The sequence below is a fragment of the Muscardinus avellanarius genome (genome assembly GCF_963383645.1).
Source record: "Muscardinus avellanarius genome assembly, chromosome: 14".
NCBI classification, from domain to species: domain Eukaryota; kingdom Metazoa; phylum Chordata; class Mammalia; order Rodentia; family Gliridae; genus Muscardinus; species Muscardinus avellanarius.
Window position 1 is genome coordinate 41,438,173 of NC_137800.1, and position 27,505 is coordinate 41,465,677.

General features: G+C 40.5%; 1 protein-coding gene across 1 annotated transcript in view; it reads left to right on the forward strand.

Moving 5' to 3' along the window:
• MTMR7 (myotubularin related protein 7) overlaps window positions 1-27,505 on the forward strand; it is a gene marked incomplete at both ends in the record, with an annotated part of 126,645 nt that overhangs the window by 74,981 nt on the left and 24,159 nt on the right. The window contains one exon of the mRNA XM_080710694.1: window positions 2,537-2,669. Within this exon, the coding sequence (XP_080566820.1) occupies window positions 2,537-2,669 (133 nt within the window). The remainder of the gene's footprint in view (window positions 1-2,536; window positions 2,670-27,505) is intronic.

Below are 27,505 nucleotides of genomic sequence, written 5' to 3' on the forward strand. Positions count from 1 at the left end.
ATCTTTGAAAAAATTATTCTATAAAGCAGTGATATTTTATAATATCTAGTCTCAGAAGACCAAGTCCTATAAGTAATTTTCTTTTTTTTTTCTTTCTTTTTTTTTTTTTTTTTTTGGTGGTACTGGGGGTGGAACCCAGAAGCTTTCTACCTCTGGGCTATACTCCCAGACCTATTTTATATTTTTTTATTTGGAAACAGGGTCTCACTAAGTTGCTGAAAGCCTCACTAAGAGGCTGAGGCTGGCTTCGAACCCATGCAATCCTCCTGTCTCAGCCTCCCAAGCGCGGGGATTACAAGCGTGCACCACCAAGCCCGGCAGTAATTTTCTAAAAAAATTCTTAAAATACTTAAAATAATTAACTTTCTTTTCTTTTTTTATGGTGCTGGGCATTTTACCTCTGAGCTACATCCCTAGATTTATTTTATTTTTTATTTTGAAATAGAGTCTCACTATGTTCCTGAGACTGTCTGTGAGCCTGGAAGCCTTGTGTCTCAATCTTTCAAGTACTGAGATTATGTGCCACCATATTCTGGCTAAAACGTGTTATCTTTAAGATGTAGTATTTAATTTTTTTCTTGATTTAGGCTAAATCCTTTATTCTCATGGTCTGCCTAGCAGAATTGTGCCCTCTTTTGTGAACTATTGTCCCTAGCTGAGTCCACATGAGTTGAACTAGGAGCCCCTGTGGCCCAGTTTACCCTCTCTGGTTTTATTTTCACCTTTGATACATTGTATTTTTGTTATTTATTTATTTTTAATTTTTTATTATTTTTTATTTTTTTATTTTTGGCGGTATTGGGGATGGAACCCAGGGGCCTTCTACTTCCCGGCTACACTCCCAGACCTATTTTATATTTTATTTGGAAATAGGGTCTCTTAAGCCAGCTGAAGCTGGCTTCGAACCTGTGTGATCCTCCTGTCTCAGCCTCCCAAGCATGGGGATTGCAAGCACGTACCACCACGCCTGGCTCATATGCTTGTTATTTCAATTACAAACTTTAGCTGGATTTGGTGATACACACCTGTAATCTCAGTACTTGGGAGGTCGAGACTGGAGGATTGCTGGTTCACGACCAGCCTCAGCAACTTAGAGAGACTCTCCGCCACCTAGTAAGACCCTGTTTCAGAAAAAAAAAAAAAAAAAAATTACAAAGGGTTGGGGGTAGAGCTCAGAGGTAGAATGCCCCTGGGTTCAATCCACAGTAACACACACACACACACACACACACACACACACACACACACACACAATATATATATATATATATATATATATATTCTTTGTAAAAAAAAAAAAAAGAATACAGGAGGATCTAAAGAAGTATCCATGGTATTTCCCTGTCACATGCCACCTGTCTTTGTGAAATAATACTTGCCAAATTACTATGTTTTTCCAAAAATTTTCTTCTGGTTAATAAACATGCATCAGCATAAGTATAAATTTGTAAGTTGCTTTAATTTTATTTAAAATTGGTAATTATGTGAATTATATATGTATATAATCTATGTCCTTTTTGGTGTGGTGTCAAGTAATAGTATAGGGCATGATAGACCATAATTTATCCAGTCTTTTCTCTATTGAGAAATTCATAGGTTTCTAGTAGTGAGATTTTGGCTTAAGCTTTCTGCCTGGAATGTTTCCTTTGTATTTTGTAGTCTGGGGAGAGAATGGTCAGTGAAAATTGTTTTCAAAGATGTGATGCCCTGCTTAGTTAAAGCAAGAGTGGAGTATTAACAAACATACAACCATGCTTGAAATCTATGCATTTCCCAGTGAAAGCAGGACTTGTCCCCTTCTTGATTTTACTATACAGGGCTAGGGTAGAGTTGGTACTTAACAAGTATTTCCTTCTAACTTAGCACCAAGAGACCTTGAACTTCTCATATGCAAAGTTACAGTAGTGAAAGTGATCTTAAAAGCCCTCTGATTAGGTGTCTAGATTTAAATAAGGTGGCTGGAGGAAGTGTCTTTGGAGAGGGAAAGTCTGAATGATTTCCTCATTTTATTTAGGGATTCTTGCTCAAAATTTAACTAAGTGTTGGGGGGAGTCCTTGCAGGCCAATTAGAATCATATGACCATTCATACTCGATAACATGTTAACTGGCAGTATTATACTGGAAGACATCAAAATTGAACTTACAGAGCCATGTATCCACAGGTTATCTGCTGGTCTCCTGCCCACCTGCAGGTTGTAATGAGTGGTATTCAGGCAGAGCAACCTGGCTCTGTCACAGAATTCCTCATGAAGTTTGTTATCTCTGACAGGGAACTGTAAGAAGCACCTCCAGAAAGCTGACCTATAGAATGCTTCCAGCTAAGCAAACATTACCCATGCCAACAGATTCATACTGTCAAGTAAAACTCAGCATGTGCCCCAAAACTGCGCAGCTCAGCCCAGTATCTCAGGGATCTAAATCATATCGTGTTTCTGCCCATCACTCTTAATATTTTTATGAATATCCATACAATATTTTGGTTGTCTCATGTCCTGAATATAATTGATAACTCTTCTGTCTTGCTGACTACTTCAGCTTAATGCAATGGCAAATCGTGCTGCAGGGAAAGGCTATGAGAACGAAGACAATTATTCCAATATCAAGTTTCAGTTTATCGGCATAGAGAACATCCATGTCATGAGGAACAGTCTACAGAAAATGCTAGAAGGTAAACCATTTTCTATGCATGTCATTTAAAAAATACCATTAAAATATTTTGATGACAAAGTAAAAATTTTAATTTTTCCCAATGATACTGTTATGTAGGTAAAATAATTATGTAGGTAATATAATTTATGAGAAAAATATCATAATATCATGTTGCAGTGATTCTTTAAGTATTTAAATAGATCTCTCTCTCTCTCTCTCTCTCTCTCTCTCTCTCTCTCTTCGGGTCTGGGGATGGAACCCAAGGGCATTCAACCTCCGAGCTACAGCCCCTGCCCTATTTTTTTATTCTTTATTTTTTGAAACAGTGTCTCACTAAGTACAGAGGGCCTCACTAAGTAGCTGAGGCTGTCCGCGAACCGTGATCCTCCAGCCTCCCAAATGCTGGGATTATAAGCGTGCGCCACCTCGCCTGGCTCTCTTATTTTTTTAATTGTTGCATTATAGTCATACATCTTAATGGGTATTGCATTGAATCTGTAGATCACTTTTAGAAGAATGGCCATTTTTATATTTTTTCTGCCTATCCATGAACATGGAAGATCTTTCCACCTCCTAAGGTTTTCTTCAATTTCTTTTTTTAATGTTTATACTTTACTTTGTAGAGGTCTTTTACCTCCTTGGTTAGGATTATTCTTAAGTATTGTATTTTATGTGGGATATCCTGAATTAAAGTGTTTTCTGGATTTCTATTTTAGTGGATTTATGACTGGCATAAAGGAAAGCCTCTGATTTTTTTGTGTGTGGTACTGGTTTCCTGGAAGCCCTTCTACCTCTGGGCTACACTCCCAGACCTATTTTTTATATTTTTATTTGGAAACAGAGTCTCTTAAGCCAGTGTGGCTGGCTTCAAACCTGTGTGATCCTCCTGTCTCCGCCTCCCAAGTGCGGGGATTACAAGCGTGCGCCACCATGCCCGGCAAGCCTCTGATTTTTTAAGATAGGTTTTGTACCCAGACATTTTGTTGAATTTGTTGATCAGTTCTATAAGCTGTTTGGTTGAGTTTGTTGGGTTTTCTAAGTATAGTATCATGTCATCTGCAGATAGGGATAGTTTTAGTTCTTCTCTTTCTATTTGTACTCCTTTGATTTTTTTTCTCTTGCCTTATTGCTCTGGTTAGAGTCTCAAGTAATATATTGAAACGAAATGATAATAGACATCCTTATCTTGTTCCTGTTTTTAAGGGAAACTCTCAAAGTTTTTCCTCATTTAATATAATGTTGGCTATGGGCCTATTGTAGATTGCCTTTATGATGCTGAGATATGTTCCTTCTATTCATATTCTCTGCAGTGCTTTTAGCATAAATGAATGTTGGATTTTGTCTAGTGTTTTTTTCAGTGTCAATTGAAATGATCTTGTGATTTTTGTCTTTGTTTCTGTTTATGTAATGAATTAAATGGATTGCTTTTTGTACGTTAAGCCAGCCTTGCATCTCTGGGATGAACCCTTCTTGGTCATGGTGTATGAGTTTCTTGATGGGGTTTTGAATGTGTGGTGGTAGTATTTTGTTAAGCAGTTTTTCATTTAAGTTCATCAATGATATAGGCTTATAGTTTTTTTTTTTCTTGAGCTGTCTTTATTTGGTTTTGGTATTAATGTGATATTGGGAGAGTCCTGTTTCTTTCTATTTTATGTAATATATTGAGGAATATTGGGATTAACTCTTCTATAAAGGTTTTATAAAATTCACTTGGGAATACATCTGGTCCTGGGCTTTTCTTTGATGGTAGGCTCTTTATTACTGTTTCAGTCTTTTTTGTTGTTATTGATTGGTTTAAATTTTTCATATCAGCCGGGCGTGGTGGTGCACGCTTGTAATCCCCACACTTGGGAGGCAGAGGCAGAAGGATCGTGCAGGTTTGAAGCCAGCCACGCTGGCTTAAGAGACCCTGTCCAAATAAAAATATAAAATAGGACTTGGAGTATAGTCTGGAGGTGGAAGGGCTTCCAGGAAACCCAGTACCACAAAAAAAAAAAATTCATATCTTCTTGACTCAGTTTAGGAAGGATCTATGTATCTAGAAGTTTGTCGATTTCTTCCCAATTTTCTATTTTGTTAGAGTATAGTTTTTCAAAGTAGTTTCTGATAATCCTATAGATTTCCATGGTGTCGGTGGTAATATGTTTTTTCCCCATCTCTTCTATTAGTAATTTGGATTGGTGTGGTTAATCTATCTTATTTATTTTTTCAAGAAACCATCTTTTGGTTGTGTTGGTTTTCTGTATTTTTTATTCTCTACTTCACTGATTTTCCTTTTAATTTAATAATTTTCTGTCTTCTACTAGTTTAGCCTGTTCCTGTTTTTCAAGGGCTTTGAAGTGTATTAAGTTATTTATTTGGTGATTTTCTGTTCTTATATGAGCACTCAGTGCTATGAGTTTTCTTCTTAATACTGACTTTAAGGTGTCCTAAAGGTTTTGATATGTTGTGTCTCTTTTTATTTGTTTCCAGGAATTTCTTAATTTCCCTCTTTACTTCTTCAGTGATCCATTCTTTGATCAGTCTCCATATATTTATGTGGTTACTCTGGGTCTTCTTATAATTGATTTCTAGTTTCATTCCAGCATGGTTGGAAAAGATTCAGGGGAGTATGTCATATTTTTTAATTTGCTAGTGCTCACTTTGTGGCTCAAGATATAGTCTCTTTTGGAGAAAGTTCCATGAGCAACTGAGGAAAATTTGAACTCTGCTATAGTTGGGTGGAATATTCTATATGTGTCTGATAGGTCCATTTGGTTGATGGCATTCTTTAGGTCTGAGGCATCTTTACTGACCTTTTGTCTAGAAGATCCATCTAGCATTGTGAGAGGAGTGTTGAAGTTTCCAGTATTATTGTATTGGGTTCTATGTGTGACTTAATGCCAAAAAGAGTTTGTTTTATGAAAGTGAATAGACCTATATTTGGAGCATAAATGTTGACTACTGTTATTTACTTTTGTATTGTTCCTTTTACCAGTAAAAAGAAATTACTTGGTTTGTTTCTTTTGATAAGCTTGGACTTGAAGTCTATTTGTCTAATATCATAATTGCTACTCCTTCTTGTCTTGAGTTCTGTTAGCATGGATTACCTTGCTTCAGTCCTTAACTGAGTACTCAGAAACTGAGTATCTTTACTTGTAAGGTGTGTTTCTTCAAGGCAGCATATAGATGAATTCTGGGTTTTAATCCATTTTGCCATCTTATGCCTTTTTGGGGGGGTGTTGGGGCCATTTATATTCAGTGTGATTATTTAAAAATTATTTTTATTTACTAACATTTTTTAGTTTTAACTTCTGTTTGAGGTAGTGTTTGTTTTTCTTTGCTTAGTTTTTGTTTCATGGGAATTATTGTTTCTTTGGTTCTGGTGTTTATCACTTATTTCTTGTTTGTGGTTAATCTCTTTGAGATTTTATCTAATGCTGGTTTGGCAGACTTAAATTCTTTCAGCTTCTGTTTTTTTGTGGAAGATTTTTTATTTGTCATCGAATTTGAGAGGTAATTTGCTAAGTAGGAAATTTTTGGCTGCAATTTTTTTTCAGTTTGGAATATGTTGCACCAGGCCCTCCTGGCTTTCATGACTTGGTATGAGAAGTCTGGAGTGATTCTAATTGGTTTGTCTGTGATTTTTCACTTGGTCATTTACTTTTATTGCCTTTAAGATTCTCTTCTTGGTCTCTGTGTTAGTCAGTTTGACTATTATGGGCATGGTGAGCATTATCTCCAATCTTGTCTAAAGGGGGTTCTATATGTTTCCTGTACTTGTGTATTGAACTCTTTTTCTATGAAAATATTTGTGATCCCTATGGTTTCAGCTTCTATTCCCTCTTCTATGCCTATTATGCCTATTATTTTTAGGTTAACTCTTTTCTTTTCTTTTCTTTTTTGTGGTACTGGGGATGGAACCCTTCTACCTCTGGGCTACACTCCTAGACCTATTTTATATTTTTTATTTGGAAACAGGGTCTCTTAAGTCAGCAAGGCTGGCTTCGAACCCGTGCGATTCTCCTGTCTCTGCCTCCCAAGCGCAGGGATTACAAGCGTGCGCTACCACACACAGCTAGGTTAGCTCTTTTAAAATTGGCCCATATATTGCCAGGCGTGGTGGCCCACGCTTGTAATCCCCGCGCTTGGGAGGCAGAGACAGGAGGATCACGCAGGTTCGAAGCCAGCCGCGCGCGCTGGCTTAAGAGACCCTGTTTCCAAATAAAAAGTATAAAAAATAGGTCTGGGACTGTAACCAGGAGGTAGAAGGGCTTCCAGGAACCCCAGTACCACCGAAAGAAAAATTGGCCCATATCAAAGTGGGGTGTGGTAGCTCATGCTTGTAATCCCAGCATTTGGGAGGTGGAGACTACATTTTGTAGTCTTGGGAGGTGGATTACATTTGGGAGGTGGATTACAGTTTGTGGACAACCTCAGCTACTTAGCAAGGCCCTTCGCAACTCAGTGAGACACTGTTTCAAAAAAATTAAAGAGCCGGGTGTGGTGGCGCACGCTTGTAATCCCTGCACTTGGAAGGCAGGCAGGAGGATTGCACAGGTTCGAAGCCAGCTGCTCTGGCTTAAGAGACCCTGTTTCCAAATAAAAATATAAAATAGGTCTGGGAGTGTAGCCCGGAGGTAGAAGGGCTTCCAGGAACCCCAGGACCACAAATAAATAAATAAATAAATAAATAAATAAATAAATAAATAAATATTAGGGCTAGGAGTGTAGCTCAAAGGTAAAATGGCCCTGGGTTCCATCCCCAGCACCACACACACACAGACACACACACACACACACACACACACACACACACACAGACACACACACACACACACACACACACACACACACACATTGGTCCATATCTCTTCAGTGTCCAATTCATGCTGTCAAATTTTTTTTATAAGTTATATACTATATGTTCATTTCTAGAGTGATCATCTTCTAAGAGTTAGAATTTATTTTGCATGTGATCTAGTCTACTGTTTATAGTTTACAATGATGCTTTCACTTCAATGATTGTATCCTTCACTTCCTTTAGAGCTTCTTTCTGATTACTTTTTATGGGGTGGTGTCAAATTCTTTGTTTCCTTATTTCTTTCAAGTTATTTCTAAATTTTTTTTCTGGAAATCCTTTCTCATTTCTACTATTAAAATTCTGATTTGTCCTTCTGGCCATCTCTGCAATTCTGTATTGTTGAGTTCTATTATTGTGGCATTTTGGAAGGTCATTATTTCCTTGCTATTTCTCCTTTTCATGATTTCAGGTTTCTTATGTTTGTGTCTTTGTTGGTTTTGATAGCTTTCTCTCACTCTGTAGGTGTTAGCTGGTAAATACAAGGGCAAGTTATGTTGTATTCAATGGTGAAGGTTGAGTCAGGAGGAAGGTGCTTAAGTAGTAAATGCAAGAGTAAGGTAAAGTAGCTGATAGGATTAAATAGAATGAGAATTTGGGTGTAGAGATTAGAGATAGTGATCATATAGGAGCATTCTAGTAATCAGTATATAGGTATAGTGATATGAAGTGGATTTAATACAAGACAAAGAAAAGAAAAGAAAAAAATGGATAGAGAAAAGAGAGTAGATGTGAAAGAGGGAAGAAGCCTGTTAAAGCAGCAGGGAAGAGAGCACACACACACACACACACACACACACACACACACACACCAACAAAAAAAAAAAGAAACAATCCTACAATTATATGAATACTGAGCAGACTTGACTTGAAGTCCTCCTGGGTCTGGGTGAATTCTCTAAACCATTTAAGGTTCACATCCTATAATGAATTCTTGAGAATGATCTAAGCACTCTCATTTGCTTTGTAACCTATAGTAATGATGTCAGTTTGTAGCCCCACCTTTTTGGTCTCCTTCAATGATTGGGACCCTGGTGTGGTGTCACTCTTTCTTGTGCAGGTGCCAGTTGCCACCAAAGCCTCTCCTGCTACAATCCTGGTTCTTTGAACTCTCAAAATGAGCCTGTCTCTAAGACTCTCTCAGTCTATGTAGGCGGCTGGTATCACTAGGGCTGGATCTAGTGTAAGTGTGGGTCTTCACACTTTTGACAAATCCTGAGCTTGAGTCTCTCCCCTCCTGCATAGGTGGCAGGTACACCTGGGACCAGAACTAGTATATATGTAGGAGTCCACATTCTCCATAGATAGGTCTGGGTTGGTCTGACTTCTCCCTGGTCACTATGATTGGGTGGTCTGTGAGGATCTTCAGAGGTCCTACAAGGGTGATGTGTCCTTTGGACTCTAGGCCTCTTTGCCCAATTGGCCCTGGGGGCTGTCTGCTAATCCTCGCCTCTGTTGTGTCCAACAGCCGACTCTACCTCAACCTTCACCAGGATGAACTGCAAAGTCTAAGACCCTGTGAGTCTATAGCTTGCTGCATGAGTCCCTGCAGCCACACCAGATGATCTTCTGTGGGGGCAGCTGGTTCACTTATGGTGTTGTTGAGCACTACTCTGTATCTCTGGAGGATTCTGTAAGCTTGGCTGCTGCAGGTTTTAGCTAGGTTCTGGGCAGTAGGATCTCTGTGGAGCATGGGATAAGGTTCTGACAGCTTATAATTTCTGATGAGCTGCAGCCACTTACTTTACTTCAAGTCATTAGCTTTCTTGCTGGGGTTTCTGTTGGCTGCAGTGCAGGAAGTCTTGGCACCACTATGACCCCCATGGCTGCAGAGGTTCCCAGGGGAGGCAGACATGGTACTTTCTCTCCTTTGTTTTGTCTTCTAGTTTTTATTTTGTTGCCTTTCGATCTTTATTGCTCTGTTCAATTTTATGCTGTATTTTTTCACATTGTTAGATATCAAGTATCAGCAGGACTGAGATGTGCTGCTTCCCTTGGTTGCCATCTTTCCAGAAGTCTCTTATTTCTTTCAAGTATTACTATGAGATAGTTTTGTCACTTGGTAGTGCAGTCAGAGACTCTCCAGTGGTACTTATTTAACATCTGAGATGAAAGTGCACAGGGATATTTTTTATTTTTCCTAATAATGTTTGTCTGACTCACATTCATGGCCATTTGGAGAGAAAACAGTTCTACACATAAAACAGTAAGTTGCTGTTCTTGCAGCAGAGACCAGGTTCATAAATTGTACCTCTAGCTTCTAGAGTGCCATTTGAAGAGAGAGTATAGATGTCCTCATCTTCATTTCTAGGTACATAAACAGCTGCAATATCCTTCACCCCCTGCAATAACACCATAGAAATAAGCACTGGAGGATAAGTACACAGACTTGCCTGCTCACATGAACAGGAAATTAGAAAGATCAATTATGGAAGAGTTATTCATATAGCCACCCATAAACTGATTAGCAGAAATTCTACATTTCAAGCAAACCTGGCTTCATCTACTTGTAATCATGAAGGCCCACAAAGGAATCTGTTGTCACTGTCCACCATTTATAGCTTCAGTTGCAACTGAAAGAGATGGCTTCATGCCTTGCCTGTAAACACTGTGTATGCACTTCTGGGGAAAATGTCCCATAGCGATGGAGCTGAGCACTAGGAAATGTGTTGTCTCAGTAGGAAATGTATAATCTGGTGGGAAGAGGGACAAAGATGCTAAATTATTTTTATAGGCATATACATTTGCTCTAAATTACCTATACAGTATTCCTATTAATCAGAAGAGCAGAGTGTGGCAAGGCCAGGTGTTGAGGCTGGGAAACTTGTGCATCACACACAGGCCTAAATTTCATTCTTTTTCCTGGACTCCCTGGCTTCTTTAAGTAAATATGAAACTTTGAACATATTACTTAATTTCTTTGAGGTTCTGCTATTTGCTGTAAAATGAGATGATTGAATTAATAATTTCTAGGAGCCTTTCTAGCTGTAATAATTCAATGCCCCTAGTTAAACACTTTAAAATTGAGCTTTCAAGGGCTGGGAATGGGCAAGGCCCTGGGTTCAATCCTCAGTAATGGGAAAAAAATAAGCCTTTGAATGGTTAGAAGGAATCCCTTCCTGTATCTGAAAAAAAAAAATCATAGTCCAAGAGTTATCTCCATCTTATTCCTATACATAATTTGCTATCTTTTTTATTACAGTGGCAATACTCTGGGTATGCTTATTTGAGCTTCTTAAACTTTTAGAGATTTTTTATGGGAATTTTAGCCATTTCTGCTGTAAGCAATGATTTTTATAGATAAAAAACTAGGCTAGCTTAGTAGTGTTATAGAAATGGTAGTCTAGCTTTAATATGATGAATGCTTATTTCTGTCAGAATCACTTAAGAAGCCTTTATGTTGATAATATGTATATTCTTCACTTGGCAATTTCATAAGATGATTTTTTGAGGACATAAATATTATTCTATGGAGAAAATGGCTCACAGGAGTACTAATAGCATATAAATTGACTTTATCTTTTATATTAGTATGTGTTTGTTTTCAACACTTATCCCTGGGGTCTGACTCACTGCTTTTTCTAAAGGACAAGCAAACTGACCAAGTTCTGGAGGGCTGCTCTGTTTCATAAGGGATCCTGGTACTTGTACATAACTTTCCAGCTATGTGCAGTGCAATAAGTGAGAACAACTTTTTGGATGTCTTTCAGGAGACTTGACCAATGTTTGACTATCTGTTTTTCACTGAGTAAATTATAAACCACCTGTGGAGGCTCAGCTGATGATGAGGTGATGCAATCAGGCCCACCTTCTCAGGTGTTTTCTTATTCAAACAGTTGTCTTTGGCATCAAAGAGATGGGAAGGTTTATACTGATGGCCCCCTGGTAGGTGGGAATGGTGCATTTCATTTAGGACTCGAATTTTCTTCAGTTTTATAAAACCTCTATTATGGATATGATCAGAGTATATCCTAAATCATAGAAAAGTAAAAATTATTTGCATTCTGGTGATAATAGCTTTTTCATGAGCAAGAGTTGTAGGATATTTCATTAGAAATAGAAATCTAGAAAAAGTTCACATCCTGTATAGGTCCATAATAGAGCTGATTTAATTTGAACTTAGATTTTTAAAGTTTAAAACCAAAATACTTGTGTGGTATTTGTACTTACTAATGAGATAATGGTGCCTTTCAATTACATAAGTGGTTTTGTAATTCATTAAATGCTTTTCATAATAGTTTCTTTTTTGGATGATATAGGTAACTGATTTCTCTTAAATTATTAAAAGGACACCTGTACTTTCTTTGCTACTGAGATAGAGAGCCCATAGGAGAGCCTGGAGAGGGCTCTTTTCAAGGCTGCGGAGATTGTTCTGAGATGGAGCTTTTGCCTTGTGGGCATCCTTGGTGTTAGGAGGGAATCTATGTGAGGCAGGGAGAGAGTATGCATGGGACTTCTTTCACATCTCGACTTGGTGAGGTGACACTACACCGGGAGGCCTCTTTGTATCACTCTATTTTCTGGGTAGGCAGGTGCTCATGGCAAAGGCGTAACAGGGGCAACTTCCCACTTTTCAACCAACTTGCCTCTTTTGGCTATTGACTAGATATTTTCACTCTTTTCTTGTTATTAATTTTGTGCCTACATTCCACATGAGTCTTGGATTAATATTGCCAGACATTGTGCAGCTGACCACTTATGATTGATTTATTCATTTAACTGAAGAGTAAGCAACTGCTAATGTATCTATTTCATACGTATTTTCTTTTTAATGATTGTATTTGATTTTCATAACAATAATGCACAGTGCCTGGTATCTGTATTTTGTAGAAGAACAGTCTCAGGTTAGATAAGATAATTTTTTTAAAAGGAAGCAGTATGTTAAGATAAATAATCAAATAAACATGCTTAAACTTGTGTGGTATCTAAAGAAATATAAATTAAAATCTCTAAGTACCATTTTTGACATTTTAAAAATATTCAGAACTGCTGGGCGTGGTGGCGCATGCTTGTAATCCCAGCATTCGGGAGGCTGAGACCAGAGGATGGCAGTTCACGGACAGCCTCAGCTACTTATTGAGGCCCTCCGCAACTTAGTGAGACCCTGTTTCAAAATAAAGAAAAAAAAGCAGGGCAGGGTATGTAGCTTGGAGGTCAAATACCCCTGCATTCCATCCCTGGACCCGAAAAAAACCCCAATATTCAGAATTAAAAAGAATGTGATAAAATGAGCATTTTGTTATCATTTAGGCATAATATATTTTGTTTTGAGATACTTTATTTATTTATTCATTTATTTTTTGGTGGTACAGGGGTTCCTGAAAACCCTTCTATCTCTGGGCTACACTCCCAGACCTATTTTATACTATTTTAAATTTGGAAACAGGATCTCTTAAAGCCAGCACGGCTGACTTCTAACCTGCGCGATCCTCCTGTCTCCGCCTCCCAAGCGCAGGGAGAGATACTTTTTTTAAAGCCAGATTGCCTCTTCTTAGGGACTAATCCAAAATATAGTTTTAAAATAAAGATATACACATTTTATTCATAGTGGGGTTTTTTTTGTTTGTTTTTTGGGGGTGTTTTTTGGTGGTAATGGGGTTCCTGGAAACCCTTCTACCTCTGGGCTACACTCTCAGACACCTATTTTTTATATTTTTATTTGGAAACAGGGTCTCTTAAGCCAGAGAGGCTGGCTTCGAACCTGCATGATCCTCCTGTCTCTGGCTCCCAAGCTCAGGGATTACAAGCGTGCGCCACCATGCCCAGCATTCATAGTGTTTTATTTATAATAATTGAATATTGAAAACCACACCGATGTTCAACAATAGGAGACTGATTAAATAATTTTGCTCTACATTCTTAATAGTAAATTTTACATTCATTAAAAATAATAAATATGGCCAGGCCTGGTGGCACATGCCTGTAATTCCAGTACCTGGAAGGCTGAGACAGGAGGATCGCAGATTCAAAGCCAGCCTCAGCCATTTAGCAAGGCCCTCTGCAACCTAGCAAGACTGTGTTTTAAATAAAAAATTAAAAAGGGCTGGGAGCCGGGCGTGGTGGCCCACGCTTGTAATCCCCGCGCTTGGGAGGCAGAGACAGGAGGATCGCGCAGGTTCGAAGCCAGCCGCGCTGGCGTAAGAGACCCTGTTTCAAAAATATAAAATAGGTTTGGGAGTGTAGCCCAGAGGTAGAAGGGCTTCCAGGAACCCCAGTACCACAAAAAAAAAAAAAAAAAAAAAAAAAGGGCTGGGATATAGCTTGGAGGTAGACTGTTCCTGGGTTCAATCCCCAGTGCTAATAAAGAAATAACTGAATAAATAAATTAATTAAATTTAATATGGCCAGCCACAATGGCACTCATGTGTAATTCTAGCAACTTGGGAGGCTGAGGCTGGAGGATCACAAGTCTAAAGCCAGCCTAAACAACTTCATGAAACCCTGTCTCCAAATAAAAAATAAAAAGGCCAAGAGTGAAACCCTGTCTCCAAATAAAAAATAAAAAGGCCAAGAGTGTGGCTCAATAGTAGACCACCCCAGGTTCAATCCCCAGTACCACAAACAACAACAATAAGAATAAATATCAAGAATATATCTGCTAATATTGGAGAATGTATGTAACGTAAATGAAAACTCCAGGTTGTGAAGTTGTGTGTATTTGCTTATCTACTATGCGTTGAATCATAGGTATAAAGAAAGACCAGGAGAATGTCTAGAGTGATCACTGTCTTAGCACACATGGAGGATGGGTAATATTTTTCCATTCTTATTTACAAAATATTTCCTGTAGTTGGTATATATATTTTTAACAGTGCATTTATTATTGCACAGATTCAGTGGGTCAGGAGCCTACACATGTCCTCTGTGTAAAAGGAACCCAGAGACCTTCTCCGAGGGTCTCACAGACTGCAATCAAAGTGTCAGTGGGCAGTGGTCTCATCAGGGGGTTTCAATGGGGAAATAATCTAGTTCGGAGTTCATTCAGACTGTTGGCAGAGTTCAGCTGAGGACCCACTTTCTTTGTGTGTGGTTCTGGGGATGGAACCCAGGAATGCTTTACCTGAGCTATACCCCAGCTTTATTTATTTATTTATTTTCTGTGCTGGGGTTGGAACCCAGAGGCGTTCTACCTCTGAGCTACATCCTCAGCCCTATTTTTTTTTATTCTTTATTTTGAAACAGGGTCTCACTGAGTTGCAAAGGGCCTCACTAAGTAACTGAGGCTGGCCTAGAAGCGCCATCCTCCTGTCTCAACCTCCCAAATGCTGGGATCACAAGCTTTTGAAAGAAGATCTTACTAAGTTGCTGAGGCTCTTGCTGAGTTTCAGAAGCTGGCTTTGAACCTGAAATTCTTCTGTCTCGGTCTCCTAAGTACTTGGATTAAAGATGCAGTTGCCATGCCCAGCTAGGGCCCCACATTTGCTTGGCTGGAGGCCACTCTCAGGTCCTGAGGCCACCATAACTCTACCACATGGACTTCTACATGAGCGGGTCACATGTAGCAGTTTGTTTCTTCAAGGCCAGGAGGAGTGTCTCTCTCCAGTTCTGACCTGATTTATTGCAGTTGTAATTAAGAGATTTTTAAAATCATCCTTTCCAGTTTCACATAACACAGCAGGGTTTGAACCTAATACTTTCCATACCGTTATAATGATCCTTGATTTGTGGTTTTGATATCACACAGGCTCCCAGAAAACCACCCTACACAGTAATGATGACATAATATTTTGGAAGGATTACTGTGTACTGGACACTGAAATTTTGAAGGTGTATTTATTTGCTCAAGTGATCCTTATTGCAATCATGTTGTGGCTGTTCTTTTTACTCTTATTTTACGGATAAGGAGATTGAAGTGCAGACACTGAGTCACTGTGCTGGCTCACAGGAGTAAGTACTAGAACCAAGATTTTCATCTCATTAATGTGAATTCAAACACCAAACTGATGCTGGGTTGGTGGCATACAAATGTTCCAGCCAACATTCTAACAGCCTTAATTAAAAACCTGACCATGGGCCGGGTGTGGTGGCGCACGCCTGTAATTCCCGCGCTTGGGAGGCAGAGACAGGAGGATCATGCAGGTTCAAAGCCAGCCGCGCACGCTGGCTTAGGAGACCCTGTTTCTAAATAAAAAAGTATAAAAAATAGGTCTGGGAGTGTAGCCCGGAGATAGAAGGGCTTCCAGGAACCCCGGTACCACCAAAAAACAAAACAAAACAAAACAAAAAAACAAAACAAAACAAAACCTGACCATGTAACTTAAAGAAAATTTATCTTCTTATGGTTTCGGGTTCAGTCTGTGTGAGGCCAGGAACCTCAGATCTTTGGGCATGGTGGCAGGAGGCAGAGAGAGCACATGGGCTATGCTCCTCGCATCATCAAGGATGGAAATTTGAGAGAGAGCAGGGGGAGGAGGGAACAAATATAATACCCCAGGCTGCACTCCCAGGGACCATCTCCAGCCACACCCTACCAGCCTCCCAGGTACCACTCAGGTAAATCCATTGCATTTCTGGGATTATAACCTTCAAGACTCTATTATATCAACTCCAAACATTAATAAATGAGCTCTTTAGGGGAAATTTTATATCTAACTCTAACACTTGTAATCCCAATACTTCAAAGATTGAGACTGAAGGATTGTAGGTTTGAGGCCAGCTACAGCAATGTAAACTCTCATCAACTTAGCAAGGCCCTGTTTAAATATAAAAAGTAAAAAGATGTAGCTCAGAGGTAGATTGCTCCTGGATTTAACCCCCAGTACAAAACAAAAGCAAGTAGCACACTCATAACCACTCGGCTTTACTGCCTCTCTAGAGTGTGAAGTTAGAGGTGGAAAGTTCCCTGGCCTAAATATGTGAAGACCTAGGTTTGGGTTCTTGAGTTAGCCCCCGAGTAAAACTGAACAAATTTCATTTTCTGTATCTGTAAAGCAATGCACTTAATATATTTCCCCTGTCAATTCATGACTTATTAAAAGTTTCCCCGCAGACTATCAAGTATTCTCCAACAGAAGGTGCAAGTGCTCTCTCTTGGGAAGCACCAGATCAAATGGATCAGGTGATGATGAGTTCAGCTAGCCAGGCAAGTATTTGATAGGTCCCATGCCTTCCCATGCATACCTTTCTGTATTTCTCAATTTAAAAGACAGTACAAACTGGGCATGGTGGCACACGCTTGTAATCCCAGCAGTTTCCGCCTAGAAAATCCACTTTCTCTTTTAAAGTAAAACTGGATAGCTTTTTACTATCCAGTTTTTTGGATAGGTTTTTTTTTTTTTTTTTTTTTTTTTGTCAGGCTTTGTATTGAGCATTTTGTTGGGCCAATAGATCTTGCTTGTTAGGATTTACTAGTTAGCATCCCCTGGTCATTTGGGGGAAAGTATGGATCAAGAGTGTATACTTGGCTGGGCATGGTGGTACACACTTGTAATCTCAGTACTTGGGAGATTGCGACAGGAGAATTGCAGGTTAGATAGCATCAGCAAGTAGTGAGACATTCATCAACCAAGTGAGACCCTGGTTTGAAAACAAATATAAAATAGGGCTAGAAGTGTAGAATGTCCCTGGGCTTACTCCCCAGAACCCTGTCCCCCCACACATGCACACACACAAAAGGATGTGTGCTTTGCCTCTGTGTGCTGTTCTATAAGGATTTAAACACAACTGCAGGAATCCTGGATGTTATTAGTCAATCTAGATGGTAATTTCCTAAGCACTGAGGTACAAGGCAAGGCATACACTCCTTGGGTACATGCTGTGGGACAGGGTCCAGCTCTGTTATTTACTTGCTGTATAACAATGGATGACTTAATAAGTCTCCTTTGCCCACTCTTTACAATCTGAAAATTGGGAGTACTTAGGCCTCTGTGTGGTAGATAATAGACACAGAGTCTCAGGCACAGTTCCTGCTTATAATGTGCTTAATCAACAGGAGCTCCTGCTGTTATCTCATTCACCTGTTCATCACTTATGGAGGGTAGTCTACATTGCTGGGAAGTGAATAGAAAGCTGCTTCATTCTTCTATAGAAAAAGAAGCTCCTCTGGGTGTGGTGGCGCACGCTTGTAATCCCCGTGCTTGGGAGGCGGAGACAGGATGATCATGCAGGTTTGAAGCCAGCCTTGCTGTTTTAAGAGACCCTGTTTCCAAATTTAAAAAAATATATAAAAATAGGTCTGGGAGTGTAGCCCAGAGGTAGAAGGGTTTCCAGGAACCCCAGTACCACGAAAGAAGAAGAAGAAGAAGAAGGAGAAGGAGAAGGAGAAGGAGAAGGAGAAGGAGAAGGAGAAGGAGAAGGAGAAGGAGAAGGAGGAGAAGGAGAAGGAGGAGAAGGAGAAGGAGAAGGAGAAGGAGAAGGAGAAGAAGAAGAAAGAAGCAACCAACTTGATAGCAAAAATTATGGCAGGTAGAAAAAATGATGTTTTCCTCACTGAGGGATGCCTACATATGTCATGGTTGGATGCTTTAACTGGGTAGGAAAGCCAAAAACTTCATTTTCAGGTGACATCATGAAAGGAGAGATCAAGAGAAAACAAAATAATGCTTTACCTAACAAGAGAATCACAGCTATTTTTTAATCCATATTATACTTTCTTTTGCAGTTCACTAAGACAATTCAAAGATAATTGTAAAATTTCCCACCCTCAGGTTTTTATTTTCTATTTTATTAATCTTGGTGGCAAGTTTTGGGATAAAGAGGACATTGCAAAAGGAGAACTTATAGAAGAAAGCCTATCTCATGGAATTAAAGATAACACATGACTATTTCAGTGATGAGATGAGCTGTTTTTCCCTAAGGCCATAGTTGGGGTTTGGCAGCTCCAGTATTTTCTTGCCAGTGACAACATGGTCTCAAATTTGATGAATGTGTTGGTCCTGGAAGCTTTCTGAGCTGGATTACATCCTAACTCATACATCTTCTGCACTTAGCTCACCACTTCTGTTATTTGCTGCCAGCATCTTCATCTTACAGCCTTTCAATAGCCCTGTCTCCTCCCAGTCTAAACTTCTCAATTTCCCTTTGCTTTTCAGTTTTATATTTAGATTTATCATCCCTCCAATCCCACCTTTTACACAGTTCCTATTTATCCTGACTCAGTTTGTGTACTGACTTTTACTTTCTATTTGTAGTGAAATAATAAAAAAGATCGAGTGATGGGGCATAGGAAGTACAGGCCCATCACCATGTACTTCTGATGGTTTTAGCAGCTGAGCCCCTTCCTTCCCTGTAAGTTGAGATAACTATCTATGATGGGGAAAGACAGAACACACTGAGAGGAAAGCACCAAGCCCCATTACTTATACATAGTAGATGTATATAAATTGTCACATATATTTTTATTTGCAGCCAGGTTTTAGACACCCCAGCTATTAATATTCACATCTTATTTTTCTTAACATATTCACCCTAAGATAGTGAAGGTTTTTGTCATATACTATAAATTTGTCTTTATTTACAAGATTTGTATGTGGAACTAGTTAGCGGTGATAGGGCATTCCTCATGTGAACCTGCTGTTTGACTTTCTTTAGGACAACAGGAATTAGTGTTCTGGAACATATTTGTGCATGTGTACACATACCTTCACATGTATACATGCATGTTTAGTAGCTGGACACATATGCACATAAAGAATATATGTTTACTATTTTTATGCTACTAATTTAAGCAATGTTAACACAGGTTAACAAGAATTTATACTGATTGTACTGTGTCATTTTATATTATCATATTCGTTTTTTTTTTTTTTTTTTGGCAGTACTAGGGATTGAATCCAGGGGCATTCTATCTCTGAGCTACACCCTCAGTCCTATTTATTTATTTATTTATTTATTTATTTATTTATTTATTTGTGGTACTGGGGATAGAACCAAGAGGCTTTCTATCTCCGGGCTATATGCCCAGACCTATTTTATATTTTATTTGGAAAATAGGGTCTCATTAAGTTGCTGAGAGCCTCACTAAGTAGCTGAGGCTAGCTTTGAACCGGTGTGATCCTCCTGTCTCAGCCTCCCAATTGCGGGGATTACAAACATGTGTCACCATGCCTGGCCCAGTCCTATTTTTTATTATTTTGAAACAGGGTCTCACCAAGTTGTGGAGGGCCTCACTAAGTAGCTGAAGCTGGCTGAGAACTTGCGATCTTCCTGTCTCAGCCTCCCAGTACTGGGATTACAATTGTGCACCACCACGCCTGGCTTATTATCATATTCTTTATGAGAAAATTAGGCTATACAAAATGGCTTTCATGGCACTATTATGTAGGGATTCCAGAGGATATCATCAGGAACAGAGTCAGATTTTTTTTCTTCTTGGTGGTAATAGGGATTGAACTCAGAGGCAGTCTACTTCGAGCTACACCCCCAGTTCAATTTTATTTCTTATTTGGAAACAGGGTCTCCCTAGGTTGGTGAAAGTCTCATTGCTTGCTGAGGCTATCCTTGGACCTGGAATCCTCCTATCTCAGCCTCCCAAGAACTAGAATTACAGGCATGCACCACCACATCTGGCTCAGACATATATATATATATATATATATATATATATATATATATATATATTGGTGGTACTGGGGTTCCTGGAAGCCCTCCTTCCTCCGGGCTACACTCCCAGACCTATTTTATATTTTTGAAACAGGGTCTCTTACGCCAGCACGGCTGGCTTCGAACCTGTGCGATCCTCCTGTCTCCGCCTCCCAAGCGCGGGGATTACAAGCATGTGCCACCACGCCCGGCACTCAGAAATATTTTTAAGAATAATTTTGAACCTTGTTGATGTCCTGTGGGGAAGCTCATACACAGATCTCTCCAAACAATGCACAGTTCTCCATAAAGAGGGCCACATTTGTTAGTAAGTTTGGCCCAGGAGGGAGGAGAGCACTGCTGACATTAGTAAGTTGAATATGGCTCAATGAGGAGCTCAAGCTTATTCTGTGTCACCGTGGTGAGCTCCAAGTAAAAGAGGTAGACCAAAAGCAGGCTTGACTAAACATTTCCACTTCACAGTTGGAAGGGTCTCCCTCTCCAGGATGCTTGGTGAAGGGAGATTATTATCATTTTGCCAGTTCTTTGAAGACTATCTCCCTGGTCTTTGCTTCTTAACTCCAAAATGGGAAAGGGATAAATCAAATGCAGAAACATGTGTCAGAATGATAAGTAAGGCTGTGAGCATTTCAACTTGAGCTCCTAGGGCACAGGAAAGAACAGTCGCATGGAGTCCAGATGGACCCTTTCTTTGTGTCTTCGCTGACCCCACTCAGCAACTATATAGGAAAGAATGAGAGAGGTGTAGGAACTGAGGAGCACCAGACAAAGCTTTTTTTCTAAGTACATTTCAAATTTTTAGGTTTTAAAATTAAACATGGTTTTTATGGTGTTTATGCACTGTTCTATAAAACAAATATCACTAGACCTGGCACTCAACTCCAGGCCTGTGAGTACAGTTCTCTGTAATTTGTGGCATATGCCTCTGATGTCAGCTGAAATGAACTTTGTTCAGCAAAATGGTTTGTAAATATTGGTTTGGGTTTGGCAACAAGAGTGAGCAAATCAGTATTTCTGCCTTATCCTGGGTTTATCCAAACAAACTCACAATTTCATATTTAAGGACCCAGGTGCTAATTGCAGCAGTCTCAAGTGCACCCCCATCTGTCATGTCTGTTAATCATCTGCAGAGCTGTTTGCCTTGAACACAGCCACTGGCCATTAGCAGAAAACACCCTCTCAGCTGTCACCTTGTCTGAAAACCTAGCAGGGTTATTTTACCAAGCGTTTGCAAGTTCAGTGTTCCTGAAAACAGCAGTGTTACACAAGAAGCTGTTCTCAGTGTGGGACGAAGGGGGCTGATGTGGCAGGAGCCCCGGCGCCTGTCCTTGGGCATGTGAGCTGCATGGAAAGGAGAGCGCTGGGCGAGTCTCTGTCCCGGGACATTACAGGGCTTGTTCTGAGCTGTCCACTCCTCTCTTTCTCTTGGCACAGGCCATGTCCAGGTTAGCTGGAAAGCCCAGTGTCTTTATTTTTAAACTTGCTGTCATGTGTATGACTTGTGGGCAGAGAAAGTGAAAAGGATAGTTTGTTCTTGGACTGAGCGCCAAAGTTTGGATGCCAAGATAGTCCGCAGGCTCCCTGGACTTTTTAGAATAAATAAGAATGCAAACAAGCCCAAAGCCCTCTACAATAACAGCCTGAAAGTCTGGCCTTTTTAGTGGGGAAAAGAAAACCTGCAAGAGAATGTTATCTGTGGAAGGTCTGGAGGAGTCAGATGATTCCGGGGACTTCACGTGGTGGAATGTGTATTTTAGGATTAAGTTGATCGCTTTGGGTCATGGCCTGGGATGGATGGACTGACAGCAGCAGGCACCTGGGGAGTAGCGAGGGATCCCAGAGGGTGCTGGAATTTTTTTTATACTTCCCTCTGGGATGTCTCCTTGTGCATAGGCAGAGAAGGGCCTTGCCACTTGGAGGGCCTGTCTGGTAGTGTGTCAGGAAAAGGACAGATCGCTGCTGGGTTGGGGCAAAAGCGACAGGTCTCACCGAGTTTTAACTAGGAGGTGGCATTTGGCCTTTGCCTCGTAATTAATAGTCTGTCTTCAAACTGTGTCTGTGCTCCCCTGAGCTCAGGAGACGCTCTCCAGGGTGTGCCACGGCTACCGTGCTTCCTGGGACTCAGCTTCTACATCATCAATTTCTTTTTCTCCCCCACCCCCTCTTTTGGTACTACAGTTTGGATCCAGAGGCATTCTATCTCCAAGCTATACTCTCATTTGTATTTTATTTATTTATTTACTTGTTTATTTACTTACTTATTGGTACTGGAGGTTGAACCCAGGGACATTCTACCTCTGAGCTACATCCCCAGACCTTTTATTTTTTTTAAGTTATGTGTTAGTACAAACCCAAATACATTTTACCTCTGAGCTATATCCCTAACCCTTTCTAGTATGTATGTATGTATGTATGTATGTATGTATGTATGTATGTATTGGTACTGGTGGTTGAATCCAGAGGCATTCTTCCTTCAAATACCTACCTTAGAAATGGGGTCTAGCTAAAGTGTTGAGAGACCTCACTAAGTTGCTGAGACTATCCTCGAACCTGCAATCCTCCTATCTCAGCCTCCCAAGTACTGGGCTCATGGGTGTGCACCACCATGCACACCCATGAGCCCAGATAAAGAGATAAGATGTTTTCATCGTATCTCTTCATCTTTACTCTCCACAGTTTGTTTGCCAAACATAAGTGGTCTTCCCTGAAATTTCTAATTCTCTGTCATAGCAAAAGTGTTCTCTGCCTCGAAGTCCGCCCTAATTTTGATTAGCTCTGTCCTCAACATGTACATGATCATTATTCTGTAAATGTTACAGCTGAGGCTTTTGTAAGCTCTGCTTATATTTCTTTCTAGTACAAGTTAGTACCCTTGCTAAGGTCAACACGCAGTTTTCTCAGCTCTCCTTGAAGCACTCCTGGTTTATGCCTGATCAGGGAAGCAGGAGAACCAGTAGTGGTTTGAAAAGCACTTTATTTCAAGACCATGGTTGGGGGAACAACCTCACTGCCACGGCAGATGCTCATCTACCCACAAGCCACCAGAAGTATGAATCCCAACACACTAAGAGTCCATTTTGTGTTTTAGTCCAGCCCCCCCGCCCCGCTCCGATTCATATATACCCAAGTACAGGTTACTGTTCCATTCCATCATACGTTTAGGGCTGATCCTATCTTTTCTTTTTCTTTTTTTTTTTTTTTTTTGCCTCAATTGGCTTGCTTCTACTAGAACACTGTTCCTAAGTCTGTCGCAAACTTATCTTCAGTGAAGTCTTTTCTGGGGGTTTCTGTGGAATCATGGAAGTGTTGTTGCTGGAAGAGTGTTTCATTTGCCTCTGCCCAGATGAACAGTATCTAAGCTTGTGAGCTTCTGCACACAGGACAGTGTGAGTTTTCCTGAGTCCAAGCACAGGGTTTCAGTCTTTGGGTACATTTTTATTTTTATCATGTGATGTCCAGGCTCAAGCCGGCTCCCTGAGTCTATGCGTAGATTTTTTTTTTCTTTTGTAGGGGATCAATTTGAGGTAAGGAATCTTATTCTAAATTGTACCCTGTACTGGCTCACAGTTTGGTCTCTTGTTTTTGTTTCATTAAACAGCACATAAAGCTACTATTTCCTTCTGACTTGCCACTAAAATCATAAATAAATGGTAAAAAGGGAAAAATATAAGACAAAAGACTGCAAGAGGAGATGGTAGTGATGGTATGAGAGCTGGAAAATGGAGAAAAGCCAGAACTGGTGGCCAGGGTGAGAAGCCTCGGGGCAGGCAAGATGGAACTGCGGAGCTTTTGGCTCTGGGACTCCGGGCTTCACCCTCCGGGGCTGAGGACTGGCTGAGTGACGGCTTGAGAGGAGTCCAGTGGGCCCAGCCTGTCCTTCCCCTGTACTGGCAGGGAAGCCTCTCCCCATGCTTACATGAGAGAAGATGGCGATGAACTTTCTGGAAAGATTGATCAGAGATATGTTGGGATCAGGAACCCCAGGCAAACTGTTTAAGTAAAAGTCGTGTGTGGAGGGAGGAGGCCTGTGCTTCCCACCCCAGCTCCACTCTTAGGGATAGATTCACTTAGGGATAGATTTGCCCTGGGGCCTCAGCCTTGCCAAGAGAAAGTTGGGGATCAGACTGGTCAAATCTCCCACAGCAAAGCCGGGCAGCTAGGAAAGCCGGCCATGCACACAGAACTTCCTGTAGCCTTTCTGCATCTCGCTCTTACACGGAAGGGAGAGAAATTACCAGAAATTAAAATCACAGCCCAAATGTCAGAGACCACACACACTGCAATCAACAGAGCAAGTGAGCAAGAAGAATATAGAAAACAGCCGGGCGTGGTGGGCATGCTTGTCATCCCAGCGTTCAGGAGGCTGAGACCAGAGGATCACGGTTCACGGACAGCCTCAGCTACTTAGTGAGGCCCTCTGCAACATAGTGAGACTCTGTTTCAAAATGAAGAATTAAAAACTAGGGCAGGGAGTATAGCTCGGAGCCTCTGGGTTCCATCCCCAGACCCGCCCCAAAAAAAAAAAAAAAAAAATGAATATAGAAAACAGAACAAAAGATCCAATTCAGAGAGAATACAAGAAAACAAACAAACCCTGGCATAAATATGCTTGGAGAAATAAGACTGGCAGAGCTCAATGTGTCAGCAGTACCAAGTGTTAGCTAGGCTGCAAAGGGAAGGAACCCTCCTACTCTGCTGGTGAGAATGTAAACTAGGGCAGCTCCTTTCCAGAGCACCTTGGTAGCCCGTGGTGGTTAAGATGCAGCAATCCTGTGACCCAGCCCACGCCACTTACATGAATACAAGTACAGGAGACTTTCCACAAGGAGATTACACAAAGAAAGATTTTTCTTTTCTTTCTTTTTACTATGCTGTTTATAAATAATAAAAGAGGAAACCATTGTCAATAGCAGGAAAATAGATAAATAATCTGAGATATACTAAAAGTGGAATACTATATAACCATTAAAATGAATGATGTTGATCTGCTTGGATAATATGGATAACTCAATGAAATAGTGAATGAAAAAAATCAAGTTACAAAAGGCTCTTTTGAATATTATTTTATCAGTACACTGCAGTTACTCATCATAGTGAGTTTCAATGTGATAAAGAAAACATATATGCACACAGCTCTTGGTGTACTTCTCCCGTTCCCCGCCCTGCTCCCCCTCCTCCCTCTCCGTACCTTAGTGAAACTGGCAGTAACACCTTCACATACGGTCACAGCACTGTTTGAGCTACTTCCCTCTGCAGTCCTCTCTTCCCCTCCCTCTAACCCCCTGACTGTACTCTGCAGGTCTCTTTAATGTGGATAGATAGATATATAGATATAGATATACATTATATTCTTATATATAAGCTATATTATTTGAGGGCAATATTAGTAATAAGGCATAAAATATATTACAACCTTTGGTACAGGGGCTATTTATTCCCATTTTACAGAAAACCAAAGGAACATAGACGCTGAGTAACATGTCCAAACTCAAATAGCTAGTATGTACTAGAGAAAGGACAAAATCATATAAAGGGAGAAACTGCACAGGGAAGAGCAGGGTGGCATGGGACTATGGGACTTTGTAGCACTTTCCATTCTTTCAAGAGAGCCAAAGTAATTGTGGCAAATATAGGTTTCTGTTCCATAATTTTTTAAATTTATTTTTTGTTGCAGTTGGAGGTTCACAGCAAAACAGAGCTGTAGGTAGAGAGAGTTCCCCTGCACCCCGCCCCCACGATCAACAGCCCCACCAGGGCGGCATGCTTGTTACAACAGATGAAACGACATTGACACATCACTGTCACCCGAAGTCCACAGTTTACATGAGGGCTTTCTCTTATTCTGCATCCCGTGGGCTTGGATAAATGTTTAATGACATGTGATCACGATTACATTAGACACAGAGTTCACTGCCCTAAAAATTCTTGTGCCCCCACCTCGTCATCTGTCTCTCCAGCCTATCCCCTGATCTTTTTACTGTCTCCATAGTTTTACCTTTTCCCGAAGGTCACATAGTTGGAAGGATACAGTGTGTAGACTTTTCAGACTGTGTTTTGTTTTCACTCAGTAACACACATCTGAGTTTCCTCCATTTCTTTTCATGGCATGACAGTTCATTTTGCTGAGTAACTTTTCACTGTCTAGATGTGTAACATTTAAAATTTTGACACGTTTTAATATTTCATAATGTCTAATGGTTAAAATTAGAAGCTTGGAAATAACCTACTGCTGAGTACCCAGGGCCTGGCGGGGTGGACTGATAGAATGGTGGATTCTGAGAATCAGTGTGTATATTTTTCACTGGGCTTCGGCAGAGCACTCTTTCCTTTACTGTTCTGCATGCACTTTATCAGGTAGTCATGGTGTCTTCCTGCATGTGATGGTGGGCTTGGAGCCCCAAGGGTACAGCACTGACTGGAACAGGACAGGGCTCTGAGCTGGGAGCTGCTGAAGGACCTCTGTCCCCGCTGCTTTTTAGATTATCATGCTGTGCTCCAGTGGGGCCGGCTTTTGGAAAGAAGAGTTTGAAATCGTACATAAACAGATTCCTAATATGGTTTTCTTAAGTAGGGCTTTTTGCTGGAAAGTTCAGTGTTATTTCCTTCATCATTGCTGTCCGTGACTCAGAATTGAACGATTTCTGCTTTTGTGTGTGTGTGGTTCTTATGATGCAGGAAATCAGAGTTAACCTACTCTTGTCTGGCACATTTGGGACAGGGCATTTGCTACATTAAATGTTGTCGTTAATGGTCGCCACGTGTTCCATAAGCACAATGTGTTCAGAGTTAACAAAGTTGAATCTGGGAGTTTTGAGGTGGAAGGATATAACTTACTACATCTTCCCTATTGTAAAAGTGAAAAAAAAAAAAAAGTGAGACTCAAAGAGTTAAATGACATGTACTTGCCGGGCATGGTGGTGCACGCTTGTAATCCCCGCGCTTGGGAGGTGGAGACAGGAGGATCACGCAGGTTCGAAGCCAGCCGCACGCTGGCTTAGGAGACCCTGTTTCCAAAATGAAAATGTAAAAATAGGTCTGGGAGTGTAGCCCTGAGGTAGAAGGGCTTCCAGGAACCCCAGTACCACCAAAAAAAAAAAAAAAAAGAAAAAAAAATGACATGTACTAAGTAACATAGCTAGCCACTGGCTGAGTCAAGAAAAGGAAATAGGGCTCCCCTCTCCCCACATGTGTTTACTGTATCATAGAATATAATAAAATGTACTTAAATAAAACTATGGATTATTATTTAGTTTTCATGGGTTGATTTGACTTTTTTTGTGGTACTGGGGGGTGGAACCCAGGGGTTTTCCTACCTCTAGGCTATTCTCCCAGACCTATTTTTTTTTTTTTTATATTTTATTTGGAAACAGGGTATCACTAAGTTGCTGAGAGCCTCTCTAAGTAGCTGAGCCTGGCTTCGAACCTATGCAATCCTCCTGTCTCAGCCTCCCAAGCGCTGGGATTACAAGTGTGCG